At 44.2% G+C, this 21,157-nt stretch overlaps 1 protein-coding gene across 5 annotated transcripts in view; it reads right to left on the bottom strand.

Moving 5' to 3' along the window:
- The window catches only part of PPP2R2B (protein phosphatase 2 regulatory subunit Bbeta), a 436,743-nt gene that overhangs the window by 38,796 nt on the left and 376,790 nt on the right, over nt 1-21,157 (bottom strand). For all 5 annotated transcript variants that reach the window (XM_081288959.1, XM_081288958.1, XM_081288960.1 and 2 more), the window contains 2 exons: nt 19,899-20,076; nt 6,332-6,496 (listed from right to left, as the gene is read on the bottom strand). In XM_081288959.1, coding sequence (XP_081145085.1) covers nt 6,332-6,496; nt 19,899-20,076 — 343 coding nt within the window. The remainder of the gene's footprint in view (nt 1-6,331; nt 6,497-19,898; nt 20,077-21,157) is intronic.

The raw sequence follows: 21,157 nt of genomic DNA, 5'->3' as shown, positions 1-21,157 counted from the left end.
GCGATGCCATAGTTGCTGATGATTCTCAAGTGAAGTGAGTAAAGTAATTGCCCTCCCTAACATGGATGGGCCTCAGTCAGCACAAGGCTGCAATGGAATACAGAGGCTGATTTCCTGCAATTAAGAGGGAAGCCTCTGCTGACTGCCCTGGAGCCAGGACACCTTCACCCCTGCTTTGGACCTAAACTGAAACTCTGGCTTCTCCTGGGTCTTCACCCTGATGGTCTCCTGGGTGTAATTCCACCACTGGCTCCGAGTCTTCACCTTGCTGACTGCACATCTTGGGACTTGCCTGTTTTCATAATCAAGTGAGCCAACTCCTTATAAATCTCTTCACACACTCACACCTGCCCTATTGGCCTTATTTCTCTGGAGAATCTTGACTAAGTTAGTGGGCTCTTGGAGAGAGGAAACAACCTCTGTTTTTGCTCTTCACTGGGTCTCCAGAGTCTGATACAGTAACTGGCATATAGTATGTGCTCAACAAATATTAAATAAGTGAATAATGGGCTTCACATGTCTGGCAAAAGGAAAGCAGTTCCAAGCACCTTACAACTACAGACCTGAACAGGGGGTTCAGGAGGGATAACTGTGATATACTGACCCCAGCAGAGGGCTGGGAGCTTACACCCATGACGACATCTACCTCTTGGGAACAAGCAGCCCTGTGACGCCATCCTTTAGTGCTTGTACTTTCACTTGAGGACCCTTAGGTTCAGAAGGGTGAATCCCTTGTCTGAGGTCCAACCCACATGACGTAACACAGTTGAACTCCTGCTGTCAACCATTCTTGTTTGTTCCCCAAATTTTCTAAGGTCTGATCCTTTTTCCATCTTGAGCTCACTGTTTGTCAAGCACACTGCTCAGTTTATTCCCTAATATTTGGAATTTGCACAATCCTTCTGACCCCAATGTCTGGGCTAAAATGTCTGCCTTGCTAGGCTGCAAGGACACCAAGCCATCCTGTGCCCTCTCTGGTGTCCCTCCAGGTCAATGGCCCTTCCAGTCCAGTCCTGCCTTCAGTTACCAGAGAGAAGCTACCTCTGTGGTCATCTCATGTCACCTTCCACTCAGCGTGTCCCAAACTGTCCCCTAATGTCTCACCATTTCCCAGTGCAGCTTCCCATTAGTCCTGGTTCTCATGTGCCATTTATGGGAACAATAGGCACACAGTTGTTTATTGACCAAGTATTTACTGACTACCTATTTATAGGCCAAGCAGATTCAGTTCTTGTCCTCAGACAGGTTACTCTCTGGAGGGGAATGACATTGAGCCACTGATGTCACACCCACGTGTGATGAGAGCCAGCCTCTGACATCACTTGCAGCACACACAGGTATTTTAAGAGATGTTCCTTTATCCCTTCCCTTTCTTTCAATTTCCATAGCTACCGTGCTGGTCTAGGTCAGGGATTTGCCTTAGTTGAAAGTGAAGCAAACCCTACCAACTCTCCTACTTTTTCTTCCCAATACTGTGAATTTGTATTTTTCCATAAAACATGAATTCAATGAACTCTGCTTTCAGCTAAATGATCTCAAATCACTCCCCACATACCGGGATCTGTGCTCACACTGGCACGCATGTCTGTATCCGTGGGATCAAAGAAGCAGTAGGGCGTGGGGGATGCACCCAGAGTACAGGAAGCCACAGGATGAATGCTGCATTTTTCAGACACCAATTTTGCTTGAAATTTAAAGGTAGGTGGATTATTAAATTGAAAATAGGTTTTTTTTTGGGGGGGGGTAGATACCAGGGAATGAACTCAGGGGCACCCAGCCGCTGAGCTGCACCCCCCAGCTGTTTTGTATTGTATTTAGAGACAGGGTCTCACTGAGTTGCTTAGTGCCCTTGCTTTTGCTAAGGCTGGCTTTGAACTTGTGATCCTTCTGCCTCAGCCTCTGAGCTGCTGGGATTACAGGAGTATGCCACTGTGCCCAGTTTGAAAGCAGATTTTGATGGGGGCAATATTCACACCCTCACATGAAAGTTCAGGTACAAAAATAAGACTTAAAAGAAAATCTGTGTGGGGAGCACCTCCCCTGGATCACTGGTCTTTGTCAGGCTTTTGATGTTGGCCTTTGATGAGATGTCAGGTCCACACAGCAACCACAGAGGTGGGAAACTGGGTAGTGAACACAGTAGCCCTTCTTCCATAGCAGGGCTTATGGCCTGGACCTAGGGGAACTAGCTGTACTTGGAGGAAAAGTTTAAGAAGGAGGGTGTTATGGTTTAGATGGGAGGTGTCCCCCAGAATCTCATATATGAGATAATGCAAGAAGATTCAGAGATGAAATGGTTGGATTATGAGAACCTCACCCCAATCAGTGAATTAATCCCCTGATGGTATTAACTGAGTGGTAACTGAAGGTAGACAAGGTGTGGCTGGAGGAGGTGGGACATTGGGGGTGTGACTTTGGGGTATGTATTTTGATCTGGCTGGTGAAGTCTCTCTCTCTCACCTCTCTGATCACCATGTGGGGTGCTTTCTTCTGCCAAGTTCTTCTGCCATAATGTTCTGCCTCTCCTTGAGTCCTGAAGAATGGAGTTGGCTGTCTATGGACAGAGACCTCTGAAACCTGAATAACCCTTTCCTCCTTTAAAACTGTCCTTGTCAGGTCTTTAGTCACAGCAGTGAAAAAGCTCACTAGAATAGAAGCTGACTACCATAGAGAGCCAGCATTAAGTATGTACTCAATGAATGAATGAAAGAATACCCGAGAGCATAAACTTTAAAAAAAAATTTTTTTGAGGGGTGGGATACTGGGGATTGAACTCAGGGGCACTCAACCACTGAGCCACATCCCCAGCCCTATTTTGTATTTTATTTAGAGACAGGGCCTCACTGACTTGCTTAGTGCCTCACTTTTGCTGAGGCTGGCTTTGAACTTGTGATCCTCCTGCCTCAGCCTCCTGAATTGCTGATATTACAAGCTGGTGAGAGCATAAACTTTGGCTCTTTATCTTCAAGAACCAACTTGCTAGGAACCAGCTTCCCTATTTGACCGCATTAACTGACATCCCCTTCCCCGAAGCCTGACACTTCTTCCTGTCTAGAAGTTCCATGTCCTTAGTGACTTCAGAGTTTTGCTCATTCTGCACCCACAGTCTAAATCCCTCTTCTTCCTGTCCACACAAAACCAAATTCTGCTTTAACTTCCACACTCAATTGTTCCACTTCTGCCATCCCCATAAGATCTGTCTCAATTGTCCCACCTTCCTCTGAACATCCAAACCTGAATCATCTCCACTATCCATGTGGGTATGAGAGCACACACGGCCTTGCACATTGCCCGAGAGGTCTCCTGGGCAATTCCACCACAAAGGATATTTAACAAGGTCTGGAGACATTTTTGGCTATCACAACTGGGCTGGTGGTACTGAATTCTAGTAGCTAAGGACAGGGATGCTGTTAAATCCCATAATGCACAGGACAGCCTTCTCTCCCAATGAAGAATATGAGCCAGAATTCAACAGTGCAGTATCTTCTTCTCCTTCCCTCCTTCTCTCCTCCCCCTGGCTCCTCTTCTTCTTGGTACTGAGAATTAAACCCCGACATGATTTATGTAGTTAATTATTTTTGGTACTGGGGATTGAGCCCAGGGGTGCTTGACCACTGAGCCACATCCCTAGCCCTTTTAAAACATTTTATTTAGAGACAGGGTCTCACTGAGTTGTTAAGTGCCTCCCTAAGTTGCTGAGACTGGCTTTGAACTTGTGATCCTCTTGCCTCAGCCTCCCAAGTCACTGGGATTACAGGCATCTGCCCTAGAGGTGATGTACCACTGAACTACATCCCCGGTCCTTTTTATTTCATTTATTATCTTAAATATTTATTTTTTAGTTGTAGTTGGACACAATACCTTTATTTATTTATTTATTTTTATGTGGTGCTGAGGATCAAACCCAGGGCCTGGCACGTGCCAGGCAAGTGCTCTACTGCTGAGCTACAACCCCAGTGCCCCCTGCCCCCCTTTTTAAAATTTTGAGATGGTCTCGCAAAGTTGCTGAGGCTGACCTTGAACTTATGATCCTTCTGCCTCAACCTCTCAAGTTGCTGAGATTACCATGTCTTCTTAATGCATATCTTTGTCTCTTTACTTTTCCAGTCAGAATTCAACCTGCATCTTTCTGCCTTCTACACCCAAATAACTTCTCTAAAATCTAATTTTGACCAAATTACTTCCCTGCTTGCTTTGATAGGTCTTTATTGGTTTTGGCCAAAATATTCCATTTTGTCATTGTTGTTACTACTGCCATTATGACCTGGCTCAGGCATTCCTCCTGAGCCTCTACTCTCTTCTCCCAGTCATATCAATTACTTGGCTCTTCCACAAACACGTTTTATACCCCATGACCTTTGCACATGTGGACCTTTCTACATTGAATGCTTTCCTCCTTGTGGGCTCATGAAAGTATACTGTTCAAAGATCAACACTAGCACAACCTCGGCATTTATTAAGCCCCTGTTCTGGGCCAGGCACTGTGTAAGGTGCTGTGAAGCCAAAGTGAATAAGATAGAAGATTCCATGTTCTCAAGGATCTCTCAGCACTCTCCAGAATTTTCTTCAATGATGGAACGATTCAAATTTGCCCTAATATAGTAGCCACAATCTATGCATTGAAGCAACTGGTAAAAAAACAAAAACAAAACAAAACAAAACAACAACAAAAAACCCACATGCCAACTTTTGAAGATTTAGCATGAAAACAAAATGGGATATAAGATACCTCATTAGCAATTTTTAAAAACATTTATCTCATTTCAGTGCCATGGCAAATGCATGAAGTGCTATCCTGATTATCTTATCCATTTTATATATGAGAAAACCGGGCGCAGACAGGTTAAGGGAAGGTAGACAAAGAGGTTTTTAAGAAAGGAAGCCTGACTTGGGCCTGGGTCTGTGCGACTCTAGAATTCACAAGCTGTACAGACAACTCCCCCTCCCCCACCGGCTCCTCCATTCGAAACCTCTGCCAGACAGCCAGCAAAAATCACCCAAAGCAGCAGGAGACAGCCATCTCCCTCCCGGTCACACTCCTCTGCAGAGAACCATCGGACCACCCCTGTCACAGAACTGCAATTGAAGATGGGGACCGTGGGGGGAGGATGGCCTTCACTCCTGACTCTGCACAGCAAAGTGGAGGGGACAGAGGCACTAGGTGGGGGGTGGCGGGTTGCGCTCTGAGCGCCTGGGCAGCTGCATGCTATTTAGCTCAATGCCATTCACCATGCATGGATTTCCTCTGCCTTCCAGGTGCCTCTACCCTGGCAAGCAGTTTCTCTTCCAGAAATGCTCCCTGCTGGCTCCAGGCCCATCCTACCTACCACAGCACTGGCCATGGGTGTCAGCCGCTCCATCTGTTTCCATCTGGTCTTAGCCTTTTGCTCCTAAGCATTCTGCTCCCAGAGAGTTGGAAGCTACTTTGGTCGGTCAGTGCCCTGAAAACTTCAGGACAACCTGCGTGCTGGGCTACACTCTAACACCCTCTCTGAAGCTTTTCTCTGCTGTCCACTAGAACCACTGGGGTTTCTGGAGTGCTGGTTCCCATAGCCTCAACCTCTCCAAGAAGCCACCAGCTCCTTGCTGAGACACCATTCTCTACTCTTGGTATATTCCTGGCCTCCCACATAGTCCAGCAGGTACTTTTAGCTCTGTTGCCAAGATTTGTCTAGAAGTCTCTGCTGTTGTTTATGACCACATCACTGCCTTGTCCAGGCCACCATTTAGCGGGGCCTTTCTCACAAAAGCAGCAAGAGTTATCTTTTTTTTTTTTTTTTTTTTTTTTTGGTACTGGGTATTGAACCCAGGGGTGCTTAACCATTGAGCCACATCCCTAGCCCTATGAATCTTTTATTTAAAGACAGGGTCTCATTGAGTTGCTTAGAGCCTTGCTAAGTTGCTGAGGCTGGCTTTGAACTTGCGATCCTCTTGCCTCAGCCTCCTGAGCTGCTAGGATTATAGGTGTGCACCACACCTGGCAAGAGAGATCTTAACACACGACTTGGATCATGCCGCAATGTTACTTAAACCCCTTGCTAACAGGGGCTGGTCCTGCACCTGTATGTTTTGGAGTTTTGAACATAAGTTTTTATCTTTACCGAAAACACCAAACGGGAAGTTGACTCTCAAGTCAGGCCAACACTTGGAGTCTCTACTCCCAGTCCATATGTCAGATGAGATAAAAGACCTTCCCAGTCCCCCCAACTCTCTCTCTCTCTCTCTCTCTCTCTCACACACACACACACACACACACACACACACACACGCGCACACACACACAGAGTTTTAGAACTCTGCATCCCTCCCCCACACCCCAGGTGCTACTCACACTTGGTGTGCTGGTCGCACAGAGCTGATGCACGCATGTCGCACAGCCGGATTGTCCCTTTGCTGCTGCTGTACACAAAAGTGTTGCAGTGATGGGGGTGGAACTCAGCTGCCGTGATCACCTCTGTGAGCTCCTCCATGTTGGCTGGCTTAATGTCCACAATATCTGGCACAGACGAGTCAAGGAGGGAACCGGAAGAAGTGGGCAGAATCTCGGGGTAGGGGGATCAGCAATAGCACCATCTTACGTGAGTGAAACACAGCAGCATTTACTAGGCACCAGGTGGACCTTCCTCCTGACTCTGCTAGCAAACAAGCAGGTGCCACTGGTTTCAGGCACCCGAAATGAGGCTCAGGGTTACCCAGTAGTTAGAGGTAGCATTAGAACTCAGGTCCCCCAACTCCTGATTCCTCTGCCTTGCAGGAAACATCCATTCATGACCAAAATTTCCTGCTCATGCAAGTGGCAAAGACTTGATTTCCTTTACATAACAGTAGTTAAAAAACTAGTCCCATAAATTCTAATTTATTTGACTCCTGATGAGTTATATCTAGAATAGACTGCAAATCCTCTTCCACGACATTCCTGAGACCTTTACTGTTTACTACCACGTGGATAATAATAGCTGCTACTATTTATTGAGCACCCACTATAGGTCATTCACTGTGCAAAGCATATCATGTACTTTATCTCACTTAATCCTTGCAAAACTTTTTAAATGACACATTTCTTACACTTGTTTTTCAGGGGTGGAAATGGAGGCTCTGAGTGTATAATACACGGCCAGTGGGTGAAAACACCACGACTTCATTCCAATATAAAAATCTGAGCTGTTTCGTAGTTATGCAACATTCTCTCATTTAAGATACACAGACCTTCTAGTCTCCCCAAGCTGTGATTTGCTTTAGAGATTGGGTGGGAGTTTAAATATCAGAAGGCATTTATACATGTTGGGTGAGATCTAGGTTCCATGGAACACACTCTTTAGTTTTATCATCTGTTTTTTTTCCCCTCTCAATATTTTTCTTCTTGATCAAGAATTATTTTCCCTCTATTTTTTAAAGACCTCATTCCTGTTATGTTGGAATGAAACATTTAGCTTTCTGCTTATGAAGGTGATTCAATGGAGACAAACACTTCTGGCGGGTATTCGGCATGCATGAAGGAATGGGTTTGTGTGTATCCCTTCATACCCCTACCAAGGGCTTGGGTGGCACTTACTGGGGCTGAGGTTCTGAGGACCCATGCATTGACTGCCTGCAAGGGATTTGGCCTTGTGATGTGGATCCTGTTACCCATCCAAGCTGACTAAAATGATTCCCACTTTTCCCAGATTCCACCACTTCATGATTTTGGCCCCATCTATTTATCACCAGGTAATATTTTTTTAGATATATTTTTTTAGTTGTAGATGGACACAATATCTTTATTTTATTTATTTTTTTTTTATGTGGTGCTGGGGATCAAACCCAGTGCCTCATGCATACCAGGGAAGCACTCAACCACTGAGCTACAACCCCAGCCCCAGATAATATTTTTTTTTACTTAACATTGTTTTCTTCATCCTTAAATGGGCTCCCTCTATCCCTGAGCCACAACCCCAGCCCTCAATGGGCTTGTTTTTTCTCTACTCAATTTCATTTAAGTAGTAATCCAACGTACATAAAGTTATGAGTTCCATGAGCTGGTTTAAATTTAATAAAACACATGAAAATAAATGTATAAAATTATAGTGAAACCATGCATGAGCCAGGAGTGTCCATAACCACATTCTGGAAAGCAATGCACCAAATCAACAAGCAGTAATGTGACACAGACCATCCTAGGAAGGGACGAGAGTCAGCTCTGCTTTTCATTAAGCAAGGAGCAGAGTCCCCATCTTAGAGTCAAGACAGGGACAAGCAAATGTAGTCCCAACGAAGTAGTCTCCTACTGTCAAATGTCACCTGTGTTGTTCTGAGAATGATTCCAACATGCAATTTGTTGTAACAATGGCTTTTTGTTTTGGCTGTGCCTCCTCCCCTTCAATGATCTCATCTAGTTCTGTTGTATCCTTTCTAAAATTAGTCTGAGACTTGAGTTAACATTACATTTTGCTACAGTTTCCCCTGCCAAACCCAGATGCAAATATTACCAGGGTGTCCAGGGCATGTGGGTCCCCTGGATTCACAAACTACTACCTTTTAACTCAACTGTTTCTACCAGAGTCCTAAATATTACTGCAATTAGTACATGCTCCTGGGAGCAAAAGCCCTTGCTGTTCAGAGGAGGCTGCAGGGGGTGGCTCTGATGTCCTCTTGGCCACCCTGACCCATGCCTTGGCCTCCATGGCCAGAACATGGCACAGGGTAAAGCAGAGGACAGTGTTGAGCTGCTGTCGGATTTCATCGCCCTCCAGAAAGATCCTTGATACCCTAAAGCGCCAGTGAGCATGTTTCTCTTTTCCCAAAATAGGGAAAGAAAATCTGGTGTCTGCTTTCTCAACCTCTCCCAGCAGTGCTCCAAAACAAGCTGAACTGGAAGGCTCTGCGCTGTGGAGGAAGGGGAGGTGCTACAGCCACCTAAAAATAAAGCCCCCGAGTCAGAATGTGTGAAAACAAAGTGCCGAAGCACACCCGTGACACCAACGACGTCCCTCCATCCCCAGGGGCACTCTCATGGGGATGTGCCCACTGAATCTGATTAGGCCATGCTTCTGGGTCCTTCCTTCCACACAACCTGGACCACCAGGCCTGCCCTCACCCACCCTTCATCCCCCAGCCTTCTGGGCTCTCTCTCCCTTCCAGGCCTGAGACTCCCTTTTGACTTGGTTGGATTCTCTGGGGCTCAGGGCATAAACCATGATCTACATACCCCTCCCCCCCGCCTTTTTTAAACAACCACCATGGTAAAGATAAGGCAGAAGATCATAACCAGGGGTCAACATTTTGGAAAGTAATACATTGAATTAACCAGCAGGAACTTGATAGAGAGGTCTATCGGGTGAGGTCTACCAGGTGCTGGGCCTGCCCCACGCTAAATACACACCTACGCTGTCTTACTTGTCTCCCATCCCAGCCACACGTGGTCACAACTATCAACAGCCCTATTTTATAGCTGAGCAAAGATAAGACTAAGATAAATCACTAAGGTCATGTTAGTCATAGGAGGCAGAGCTGGGCTTTCAGCCCAAGTTTGTGAGACTCAGGAGCCTGAGTTCTGGACCACAATGTCACCCTGCCTCCCTGTTGAGTGGCCTTCCCAAGCATCTGACCCTCTTAAGTCAGTACCCGGCTCATTGGGAGGGCAGAGCCATCTCTTCTGCTTTAGGCCCATCACTTATTATTTTGGTGACATTTCCCACAACCAGAAGTTTTATGTTCTATAATAATAATTATTTTTTGAACCAGAAATTGAACAAAAACCTGACAAGGATGTCTTGACTTATTTTTTAATGGAGGGCTTGGTGAGTTCTAGAAGCATGAGAGTCTAGTTGTCAGAAATTCAAATGGCTCCTGGGGAAGGGAGAAGACAATTCCACACTGCATCCCTGGAACCCAGGCCTTTCCCGTGACGCTACTGCAAAGACAGACATGTGTTGTCAGCATGGGCTGTTTTGCCCTTTGTGTTGGGACTGGGGGAGAAAGGAAGCGAGCAATGCCTGGCTCCCTGTATGATCTGGAATGATGCGTTCTGACAGTCAATTTTCTTCTCTTATCCTTTGGAGTACTCTATCCAAATTATTTCCCTGTTGTCCCAAAGAACTAAATGGCAAAGGCAAAACACAGCATCGGATTCACAGCTAATATAAAGCCTAGACAGCCAACAGATTGCTATTAAATTAACCCTGGGGCTTGACAGATATGTTCTTTCTGACCCCAACTGCTTATGGCACTCCTTATTAATGCTAAACCCAGGCAAATTGCCTCTGCTAACAAAAGGGGTTAATCTGGCTCTCTGCTGGGACTCTGGAGGCAGCTCTGAGGACAGGAGGGGGCACAGCCAGCTTGGTAGCTGAGCTCCATGCTTGGAAGGCAGAAGGCGGGAAGGTGAGGGCACTGCTGTGCCAGGCGGTAGCCTAAGGCATCATTTAAAATAATAATTGAAGACACTGGGAGGTCACCCCTTCAGGGATCTGCTTCCAACAAATAAGAAGCCAGAGCCATAAATTACATCAGTGGTGGGGAGAGGGAAAGGAAAGGATCACCACAGGGTGGTAAGGGAGTGTGTGGCCATTCACAAGTCATTTCCTTAATCCAAGTTAAGGAAATCCAAGCTTTCCACAGTCCAGTACCAAAAAAAAAAAAAAGTCTACTGCACCATTATAAAATAAAAAGACTGACAGCCATCTAAATCAAAATACAGAAATGAGGAAGTGATTAAGGAAACGTTTATCTATCTCTTTAAATTGTTTTGACAGTGAAATTTCCAAGCCTGTTAAAAAACAAAAAAAAACAAAAAAAAAGCAAAAACAAAAAAACACCACTGTATGCAGAATTCCAACTCAAGTGTTATCATACTGCAATTTGAACTTACACTCTAAAAATGCTGACCTACAAGGCAAGTCGCTGAAATGCTGGAGACTGTTTTATCAGGGAAGTTCTATGAATTATTACTTTTTAAATTGCCAGCACCATTTCCATATGTTCTTTAATGAAGTAGTATCTTAGGATGGAGAATGAATTAAGACACTTCTATGATTATATATGTGTGTATATATGTGTGTGTGTGTGTGTGTGTGAGAGAGAGAGAGAGAGAGAGAGAGAGAGAGAGATATTTTAGGTGAGGAAAGTTTGGTACAAAGCTAGGTAAGTCTGAGCACAGCCACATTTAAAAAAAATTCATATTGAAAGCCAGAGACAGGGAAAAAATAGAGCTCTGTCTTGTAGGGAGATCAGATGCTGAAGTCAGCATGTAAGTTACCTTTTAGTCCCTGGGATCGGTTAATTCACTCATCTGTCACATAGAATATTTCTGAAGAATCCACAACCTACTATCACTTTTCTGGGCACAGGGGATATGGCAGTGACCAAAGCAGGCTGAAATACTCTGTTCTACGGAGCCTCTATTTTTGGGGGGAATGTGGTCAATAAGCAAGGTAAATAAATGTAACATACAGGATATTTCAGGATATTTGACAGATACAACTGCTAAGCAGAAAAATAAAGCAGGGGACAGAGAAAGCATGTGTGGCTGTGTGAGGGTGGACATCTGCGTGTTTGCATCCCAGACTGAATAGAAAGAAAGTTCATGAGTAAATCTAGAGTTTGAATTTTTTAACTTTTCCCTCATATGGTCAAATTAGCTAGCATTAAGTTTAAACTGTGATGCAAATATACCATATATACAGCAAAACTGGAGGTGAGGTTATTGGTTATTTAATTTCATTTTTCTAAAATCTCTACAATTAATGGTACTACTAAGCAAAAAAAGTAAAAAAAAAAAATAGTAGTTTCCCTGGCTTTGACTCTTTTATGAAAGTTGACAGCAGAAGCCTCCTCTCTAAAGTCGAAGATAATATTGTGATTAATATTACAATTGCAGTAAAATGGGGCTGAAATAAGGGGTGCAGTTTTGATTTCATTCCATTTTGCTGAGAGAACTTGGGAAAGTCATTTTATCCCTCTGGGTTTCAATTGCTTTGCCTTTAAATGAATAGAATCCTATCAAAAGCCTGTAAGAATTTCAATTATCAAGTGGGATAATGGAGAAAAGTTGTTAAGTGGTTTTTCCGTTGTACTAAATTCCATTTCCTGAAGGAAGAACTCATTTCTCCAGGGAGAGTGTTCATCTATATCAGCTTTGTAGGCTGCTGCCTTTCTCTTCATGGCTGATTGTGCCAATACTGATGAGCTTTCTTCTTTCTCTTAAGTCCTGCCTAAGCCAATCACAGGTTGGAGAGCAAGGAAGCCAAGCAGCGCTGACTGCTAGGAAGCTTGGCCACGCTGTGGGGTGGAACCTGCTTTTACCTATGTGAGGTCACCTGTTCAAAAGTGCTGAGGCTTCTTACATCCTACTTAAAGTGAGCCAGTTCTGAAGGAGGAAAATAGTCCTATCTTGGCCTTGAACACTGATCATATTAAGGTTAGACTCCCTTTTAAGGTATATTGAGTTGCTTTGAGAGGGGTGTGTGTGTGTGTTACTGGAGATTTAATCCAGGGTGCTCCACCACTGAGCTACACTCCCAGTCCTTTTTGTTTTTTGAGATAGGGTCGATAAGCTCCTAGGCTGGCCTCCAGCTTGTGATCCTCCTGCCTCGGCCTTCAGAGTTGCTGGGATTACAGGTGTGTGCCACCATGCCTGGCAAGGTCTTTTCTCTTTACCAAGATGGGAATATAATCTTTGAATCTTGAGCATTGATTGCAAAGAATCAAGATTTGAGCATCTGAAAGGAATATGTTTCTTGATAAGCACCGGAGATCTCAAAGGAGGACTCCAAGGAATATTGTCCTCTTAAGGGCTTATCAAAAGCCAATGTGCAAATACTCGTGGGGTGTCTGCCGACTGCTTGGCCCAGTCTGAGGGTCTGCTGGACAGACATGATGCCATGTTAAACATGTAGTGCGTTTCAGAAGACATTGGGCTGGGACGCCCTACATGACTGGGGGAGCACTTAAAATCCCCTAAGCCATAAACTTTCCTACGCATGTAGGACAGAGAGCCTGAAATTCTACCTTTAGAAAAACATTTCCAAATGCAAGGCCTGCTCATTTGTTCGCCCACCCGCTTTACTGCATGTGCCCAAGCCCTTGCACATGCCAGGCAAGGGCTCTGCCACCGAGTACCACCCCCAGCCCTCAGGTGTCCCTTTCATTCTGAAGCACCATAGGATTCTTTCTGGATCCTTCATATCCAGGGCATCCATAGTGCCTTGATTTCACTTCCATGAGAATATCTTACAAAAGTATATATCTGAATAATTCAGGATAGCGTAACATAGATTTTACTGTAAATCGGAATAAGAGAGGCCTGAATTTTACTCCCCAATTTTGGAACTAGTTATATCATCTTGAATGATTTTAACCCTATTAACTCATGTGCAAACAAAGGAAGAGAACTGCAGGTGGTGTTATGGTACCTGGCACATACCCAACACTTAGTAAAGGCTCAAAAAAATTGTTAGAGTCCCCTTTCCTAGTATGGTTACATGTTTGTCTCCTTCTGTCCCTACCCTCAACTCTGATGACTTTGTGATATGTTCACTTGGTTAGGCTCAGCTACAATCCTTGAGCTTCCCTTTCCCGTTTCTGGTTAGGTTGGGCTACGAGGGATATTCTCTGGAGAGTCAGAGGGTGAGAGGGAGGAAGTGGCCATCTTGCAGCATATGTACACCTCACTGTCATTCAACCACTCATTCACCTATGTGCTGCTGTGAGGGGATTCTGCAGATGAGTTGCGATCAGTTGTTAATCAAAAGGGAGGCCATTCTGGGTGGGCCTGACCTAATCAGCTGGAAGGCATTTAGCAGGAGGCGTGGGCCTTCCACAAGGGCTGCCGAGTCCGCAGTTGCTCTTCCTTCTCCTTAAGCCTTCCTTCCTGGCTGTCATTTCAAGACTTGGGGGTTCCAGCCTGCTTGTGATTGTCGCTTCCTCACCTCCTATCCTGTGGCCCTTGAATGATTGAAATGAAATGGCTTGGTTGGCCACACAATTGCCGGGCAAAGCCACGGGTGTAGGTCCATCATACTCCCTGTCTCCTTCCCTTCCTCTCGTTCTCATCTCTGGGTGCACACTCCTCTCTAGTTCTGCCTCTTTGGCTGAAGTCTGATTGTCCCCCCCACCTCCCGCCCCATTACTGGGCCATGACTTCAGGGCTTTAGTCATTCTATTTTTCATGTCATCTCCAGTTCACATAACAAATGGCCAGCAAATGCCGATAGCTTTTACTTTACTTCATTCTTGGGACTTAGCAGCCTTCTCTAGGCAATTTTTTTTTAAATACAGAAAAGCAAAGTAGATTGACAGACCAAGTTGCCAGGCCTGCGTAGTGTGAATTATTTAGCCTGTGGCTTTCTTAGGAGAGAACAGTATCCAGGCAACATGGCAGAAAGAAAAGTGGGTTGGGGAATGTCCCACATAGGAACAGCCACACTTAGAGCCTTTGTTCTGGGCCAGGTGCTCTGCCTTGCACTTTGCAAATCACCTCCCTTAGTCCTCACAACAGCCTTAGGTTGGATTCTTGTCTGTGTTAACTGATGAGGAAACTGAGGGTTAGAGAGATGGTGAGTAACTTGTCAAGGCTGCACAGCTTTTAGGAGCTGGAGCTGGATTCAAATCCAGTAGTGAATCTCACCCCAGAATCCACAGTTCAACTACTAAGCTCTCCTCTGAGGAAGCTCAAGAAACCCAGGTGAAGTCTGCATAGCTGGATTCTTGCCCTCTTTCTTGACAATATGAGGCCCCAAGGACTTCTTTTTCTTCTGGGAAAAGAGATCCTACTCCACAGAGCTTTAGGGCTGGCCTCCAAAGTAGGAAGATGGCATCTATACAAGCAAGGCACCCAGTCTGGGAAAACCCACTGGGGCTACTTTTAATTTGGAAAGGAGTGTACTGCCCTGGCACACACCGGCTAAGGTGCTGGATGTGTCTTTGGAACAGATGCCCTTATTTTACATTAAATGCCTATTTGTGAAATTGAGTTGTACCTTTTATCCCCTGGCAGGATGAAAGCCACTGAAACAATGAGGGACAGCAATTTGTACTGGGCCCCCCAAAACCTATCTGGCAGAATCCCATTGGATTAAAAGGCAGGCAGCTGTCCATGGTACTAAGGAACACTAGAGGCTGGAACAAGAGTTGAAGCTATATAGTCCCTCCATAAGGGAATCAGTCCCAAATGGACCTCATCTCAGTTCACACAGGCTGCTAAGATAAAAAGAGAAGTACCCTTGGAGTTCAGTTGGCTTCCTTGCAAAGCCCTCTGTCTCATTCCCAGAGAATATACTTCTACAAGGCGTGGCTTCTGCTTTCCAGCCTTGCTTATACCATGCTCTGCTGGGCTCCAGTGATGGAAGACTTCTCAAGAGTTTCTCTAATTTTCCATGATACCTCCTGTCACAGGACCTCTGCACATACTGGACAAATCTCTTCACGTATCTTGCCAAGTTAGTTCATACTCTTCCTCTTTCATATCTTAATAGTTCCCTCAGCAAAGCCCATTTATTCCCTAGTCTGAAGCAAGTTTCAAAAAAATGCATTCATAAAACTCTATTCCTTTCTTTTATAGAACACATCTCAGTTTATAATTATATACTCAATAGTGCAATTATTTGATGTCATTCTGAAAGCAGAAAGTTTCTTTTTACTTTTTTTTAACCCTCAGACTTAGTGTAGTACCTGTCATAACATAGGTGCTCAGTTGTACAGTTGTTGAGGCTGTGCCTGTACTTTTACTTGATATGGGTCTATTTACTAGCTTCTCTGTTGGACTGAAAACGAATCTAGATCAACTCATTCTTAGTCCCAAGAAAAAGCATTCAAAGGAATTTGGGTATAAAAGTTTTCATTAAGAAGCAATATTTTCAAAAGCAATTTTCATTTATTGAAAAGCTAGGGATGCCTCTTACCCTATCCAGAAATGTGTTATTATGGTCTATGCATTGAGATCAAAGTCTGTCCACTTTAAGCCAGGATCTGTTACATAGGCAGGGATCCACAGGCTCTGGATGGAAGGAGAGGATTCACCAGTAGGCACCATAGGGTTAGGAATGCCTTGCTCTGAGCTGGAGCTAAACATAAGGTGTTGGACCTGAGGTCCTGCATATATCTGGCAACCAGGGCATAAAAAGCAAAGTCTTGCAAAGATTACACAACTCTAGAGCCGAAGGAAGAGTCTAGAATTGAGAAGATGACCCAGATAATGAATTCAACAGAACACATTCCACCACTGTAACATTTGCCTTTTCTAGTTTCCTCGTCCTTTCAACAGTAATCATCTAATAAAAAATAAATTAAAAAGACATCTTTTAATATAATATTGTATATAAGAAGCACTAAGCTAAAAAAGCAAATTATGTATATTCCCAGAGTTTCTATAATAGGTAAGCCTATGAATAAAACAGACTAAATATTAAAAAAATTAATAATCATGATTGTGTCAGTCCCTGTTTATCAATTATCTACTTAGGAAGGCACTGGAGAGAGAGGGAGAGAGAGGGAGAGAGAGGGAGAGAGAGACAGAGAAAGAGAGAGAGCGAGCGCGCGCGCAAGCGTGCACGCACACACACAATTATCACAATCTTCTTTGATAGAGCTCCTCTCTACAGATGACAAAATAGAAAATAGGGGCTTAAGTCAGTTAGGAAATGTGAAAATTACACAGACAGAAAGAAGTGGAGCTGGGTGAGAGAACACCATGCTTACTGGACTCTAAAGCCCGAGTGCCCAACCATGATGCCAGTGTCACACGGAAGGCCAGTCCTGGAAGTCAGGACTTTTTCTAACCATATCTCCAGACCACTTGTCTTGCTATTGACTCAATACTGGACATATACTTTCTTCATAATTTAAATGAAGTTTTCAGTATCTGTGAACTCAAAGGATTGGTATATAGGGTGGTGTTTTCTAATACTCATGATAAGTACATAATTTTAAAAACAAAAAAGTCTAAATATTGCTTAAAAACATCTTTTGGGAAACTAATTTTCTTCTGTCCCAACACGTATTTCTGCTGCTTCCTTGGAGGATAAGAGGGGTAACAGAAAGGTGCTAAACCATGCAGGATTCAAGTCATGCCTGGTTGGTATTTTCTGAGACTGTTTTGAAAAACGGCTGCCCCTAGCCCAGAGATGGCTACACTTCAGTGACAAGAGGCAAAGGGGTCCAAGTTTGTACAGTTTTAGTGCTCAGGGCAGTCTGGTTGAAAAGTGCTATATAGATATCAGTTATCATCATCCTCATGATGACAATGATTATTTTACATATGGCTGCTTTAAGGGTGAATGGTACGGTCTCATTTGTATGCCAGCATCTGGCAGGCTGTCACACATCTGCAGAATAGAACCTAAACTGCACTATTAATATTTCCCCTTTGCATTCTCCCCAAGGTATCTCTCTCCCAAAATGCTTAAAGCAAACTTCCCTCCCCCCTTGAAGGCCTGGAGGCAAAATTCAGAGTACATGCCACCTAGGCTGGGGAGAGCAGAAGCTCAGTCTGACAGCCAGCTGAGCCTGAGCAGATTTCTGGCTCTTGGAATAGATGTAAAGAGGGAAAGGGAACCACCACCCACTCTCATTCTATTAGCAGCTGCACTGCCAGGCAAAATCTGTAGGCAGGTTCTCCTAGACCCAGACAGTATGTCACGTCTGTTCTGCGATCAACAAAAGATGCTAGTCACAGTCCTGATGGTCAGTTCTCAGGGTTTCCAAATATATCTCATAAGTGCCAGGACCTGATTAAAGAGGCCTTGCCTAAAAGGTCTCTGGGGGCTGAGAATTCTTTGTGGTGGTGAGTAGCTAGCTGTGAACTCAAACCAGGTCTTTTTCTTTTCCTTGCACACACAGCTAGAATATACTTCTTAGCCTACTTTGCAGTTAAAGGTGGTCACGTGGCTGCGTTTTAGCCAATGAGATGAATGCTGTTTTGAGGCCTGGTTTATAGGAACCTCTCCTATGTGGTCCCGTGCCACCTCCCCCTCTTGTTGTCTGCTACAGATAAACCCGGTGGCACTGCGGAGTTACAAGATGGAAGAGGCCCGAGGCTCCATGCTATTGATTGGATGCTGCTGCTGCTAATGGGGATCACCACTACTGGACTTGATGGGAGCAATAATCTTTTACGTGTTTGGACCATTATGGCATTTAATTGATAACATTCTGAGCTTTCCTATAAACTTTTGCTAACTTAAAGTTAAATTTCCAGGTTAAATTTCATAGTCAGCTGCCTCCTGGATATCTCTAACTCTGATAACCTCCTTCTACCTTCCTATATGCAGAGGGCTCCCTATGCTGGAATACAGCAGTGGCTCAAACAAAGTCTCTGGTCCCATTGAATTTATATCCAAACATGGGGAAACTAAAATAATAAAAAATACAAGTAAAAAGCAATTTCAAATCCTGATAAGTACTATAAAGATAAGAGGGAGAGAGAGTTGCTCGTGATGCTTGGGAGATAGGGGGAGAAAGTGCCTCTGCGGAGATGACATTAGAATGAGGTCGGAATAATGACATGTAGCTAGCCTTGTGAATTGTGGGGGCAGAGCATGCATGGCAGAAAGAGGGAGCAGCAGATGCAAAGAATGGAAGAGCGAGGCTTACCGGCAACCGAGAAGTGGTTAGTCGGCCGAGACAGAGTTAATGAGGAAAGAGTGATATGATAGGTATCAAAGAGGGAGTCAGGGCCCAGATGGTGTGGAATCTGGCCTGGGTAAATAACTTGGATTTTATTTTAGGTTCAATAGAAAGCTGTTTTTAGCAGGGAGAGATTGATAGATGGATTACATGCTGAAAGGTCTACTCTGATTGATTTATGGAGCTTGTATAATTACAGGAGAGCAAGAAAGGAGGCCAGGGAAAATGGTAGAGTCACCCAGGTGAGTGGCTTATGCTAGCAGGGTATTAGGCATGGGGAGGAGAAGGGGGAGTTGGTTGGAGGTATGTTAGCAGAAGCATTGACAGGGCTCATGGGCAGATTGGCTTGGGAGTGAGGGAAGCTGGGTACAGTCACCTAGCTGACTGGTGGAACCTTGAGCTGAGCTGGGACTTGAAGTGAGGGATCAGGTTTCGGCAGGGATGGAACACCTGGCAGGTACTCAATAAATGGCCCATTTTTTATGATCACATAAAAATTAAACAAACAGGGCCCATATAGTGGGGTGAGAATTTTGTTCCAGATGCTCATATGGGAATTATCTTGACTTCTCTAAATTTCAGTTAAATAGGAGATAATAATACTGACATTATAGGGTTGTTACATCAAATATATCCTTGAGGGATAGAAACAATAAGGAGGTATGATGATAGGGGCTTGAAGACTCCTGCAAAGGCTTTTTTTTTTTTTTTTTCCAAATGTGGATGCTGGTTACAGGTGTGCTCAACCTGTGATACTTCATCAAAGTGTATAAATTACAATATGCACACTTTTCTGTATGCATATTATAATTCAGTGGAGAGTTAAAAAAAGAGAGATGCTATGCTCAAAGGTCCTAGTCCAAGTACTGGGAATTCAATACACAGTAGCTTCTATTAATTTTACTGTTATGATACAACAGAAATCATCTGATGTGAACCTTTGGTCCATGTTGTCCACAGAGACCACTTATGGATCCTTTAACAGAAGGCAGAGTCCTAACTGAACTTTAGGGTCTTACTGTTGGTAAAGTCACATCTGATTTTACTGTGTGCCATACAAATGCCACTGCCTGAAGGAGTAGATCCAGAGTTCTAATCCAGAGCTAGTCCGGGGCCACTACTTGTCATTCAATAGTTTCCTAACTTGGTTAGGATGAAAGTCTCATAGATGACAATGTATTCTAAGAGGGACAAGTTCTGCCTCAGTGCTGGGTCTTGCCATTTCCCCCACCCCCAAGCCCACTCATACCTGGATACTCTTGATTCAGGCCAAATGATTATTGGCTGCAAGGAAAGGATACTAAAACTTTGATTGGTTATTTCAAAGTTCCATAGGTTAATCCTCAGGTCATCAGCGGACATGTAGGTCTCATAGTCGCTGTTGACTGATATGGAGTTGATGTGATATGTATGTGCATTGGCAAATACTCTTCGTGGGGTGGCCTCCACCATCAGGTCCATGGGTCTCAGGACAGGTACCTGGGATGCAAGAGAAACAAACCGCTTCAGAACCAAAGCTCTTCCCTGGGAAGACAGTGCACATATTTGTGGCCTTTGTTACCACAGGCAGTTAACCACAGTTGGGCCAGGCATGGTGGCACATGCCTTTAATCCCAACAGTTGAGGCAGGAAGATCACAAGTTCAAAGTCAGGTTCAGCAATGTAGTAAGGCTCTAAGCAACTCAGTGAGATCCTGTCTCAAAATATTTTAACAAGAGGCTAGGGATGTGGCTCAGTGATTAAGTGCTCCTGGGTTCAATCCCTAATTACCCCCCATCCTCCCTCCAAAAGTTAACCATAGTAAAGGTGCTTTAAGTTTGAGAAAACACATCTATTCCTGTTCACTTTGGGTCCTTTCAGCTATTCTTTTCTCAAAAGGGTTACACACCTGTAATCCCAGTGGCTCAGGAGGCTGAGGTAGGAGAATCATGAGTTCAAAGCCAGCCTCAGCAAAAGTGAGGCTGCTAAGCAACTCAGTGAGACCCTGTCTCTAAATAAAATACAAAATAGGGCTGGGGATGTGGTTCAGTGGCCAAGTGCCCCTGAGTTCAAACCCTGGTACCAAAAAGAGTATTACTATCACCTGGCCCTGATGGGATATTTCATTCATTAAAATTCTAAACTTTTTCCAGGACCTTCCAGGTGGCCTTGCCTCTGGGGAGCTTGGACTCCACTGTGGGGACATTGCCTTCCAGAGATATTATTCCAGTTTTATTTTCTTAAACATGAAATCTATTTTTATAAAGAAATTGTGGGGACATTTTAGAAATCTCATTCAACTTGAATCTTAATTTATCCTCATATCTTTTCATTGCTTGGCTTTGGAGGCCAAGATTCCCTCTTGGCTTTGTCCTCGATCATTAAGGGCATTTTGAAAAAACTTATCTCCCAAGACTCTACTAACCCCATTCAGCCATTAATATATAGGGTTCCAATTATGTCCTCATTACCCTGAGAAAATTTTGATTTATACTTATTGGCTTGGAATACCAATCAGGTAGCTTCCACTTTCATATTCAAACCTGTGCCAGTTTGGACAATCAAAAAAATTTTTTTTCAG

Source organism: Spermophilus citellus (genome assembly GCF_964194105.1).
Source record: "Spermophilus citellus genome assembly, chromosome: 1".
NCBI classification, from domain to species: domain Eukaryota; kingdom Metazoa; phylum Chordata; class Mammalia; order Rodentia; family Sciuridae; genus Spermophilus; species Spermophilus citellus.
This window is presented reverse-complemented; position numbering and strand designations above follow the sequence as displayed.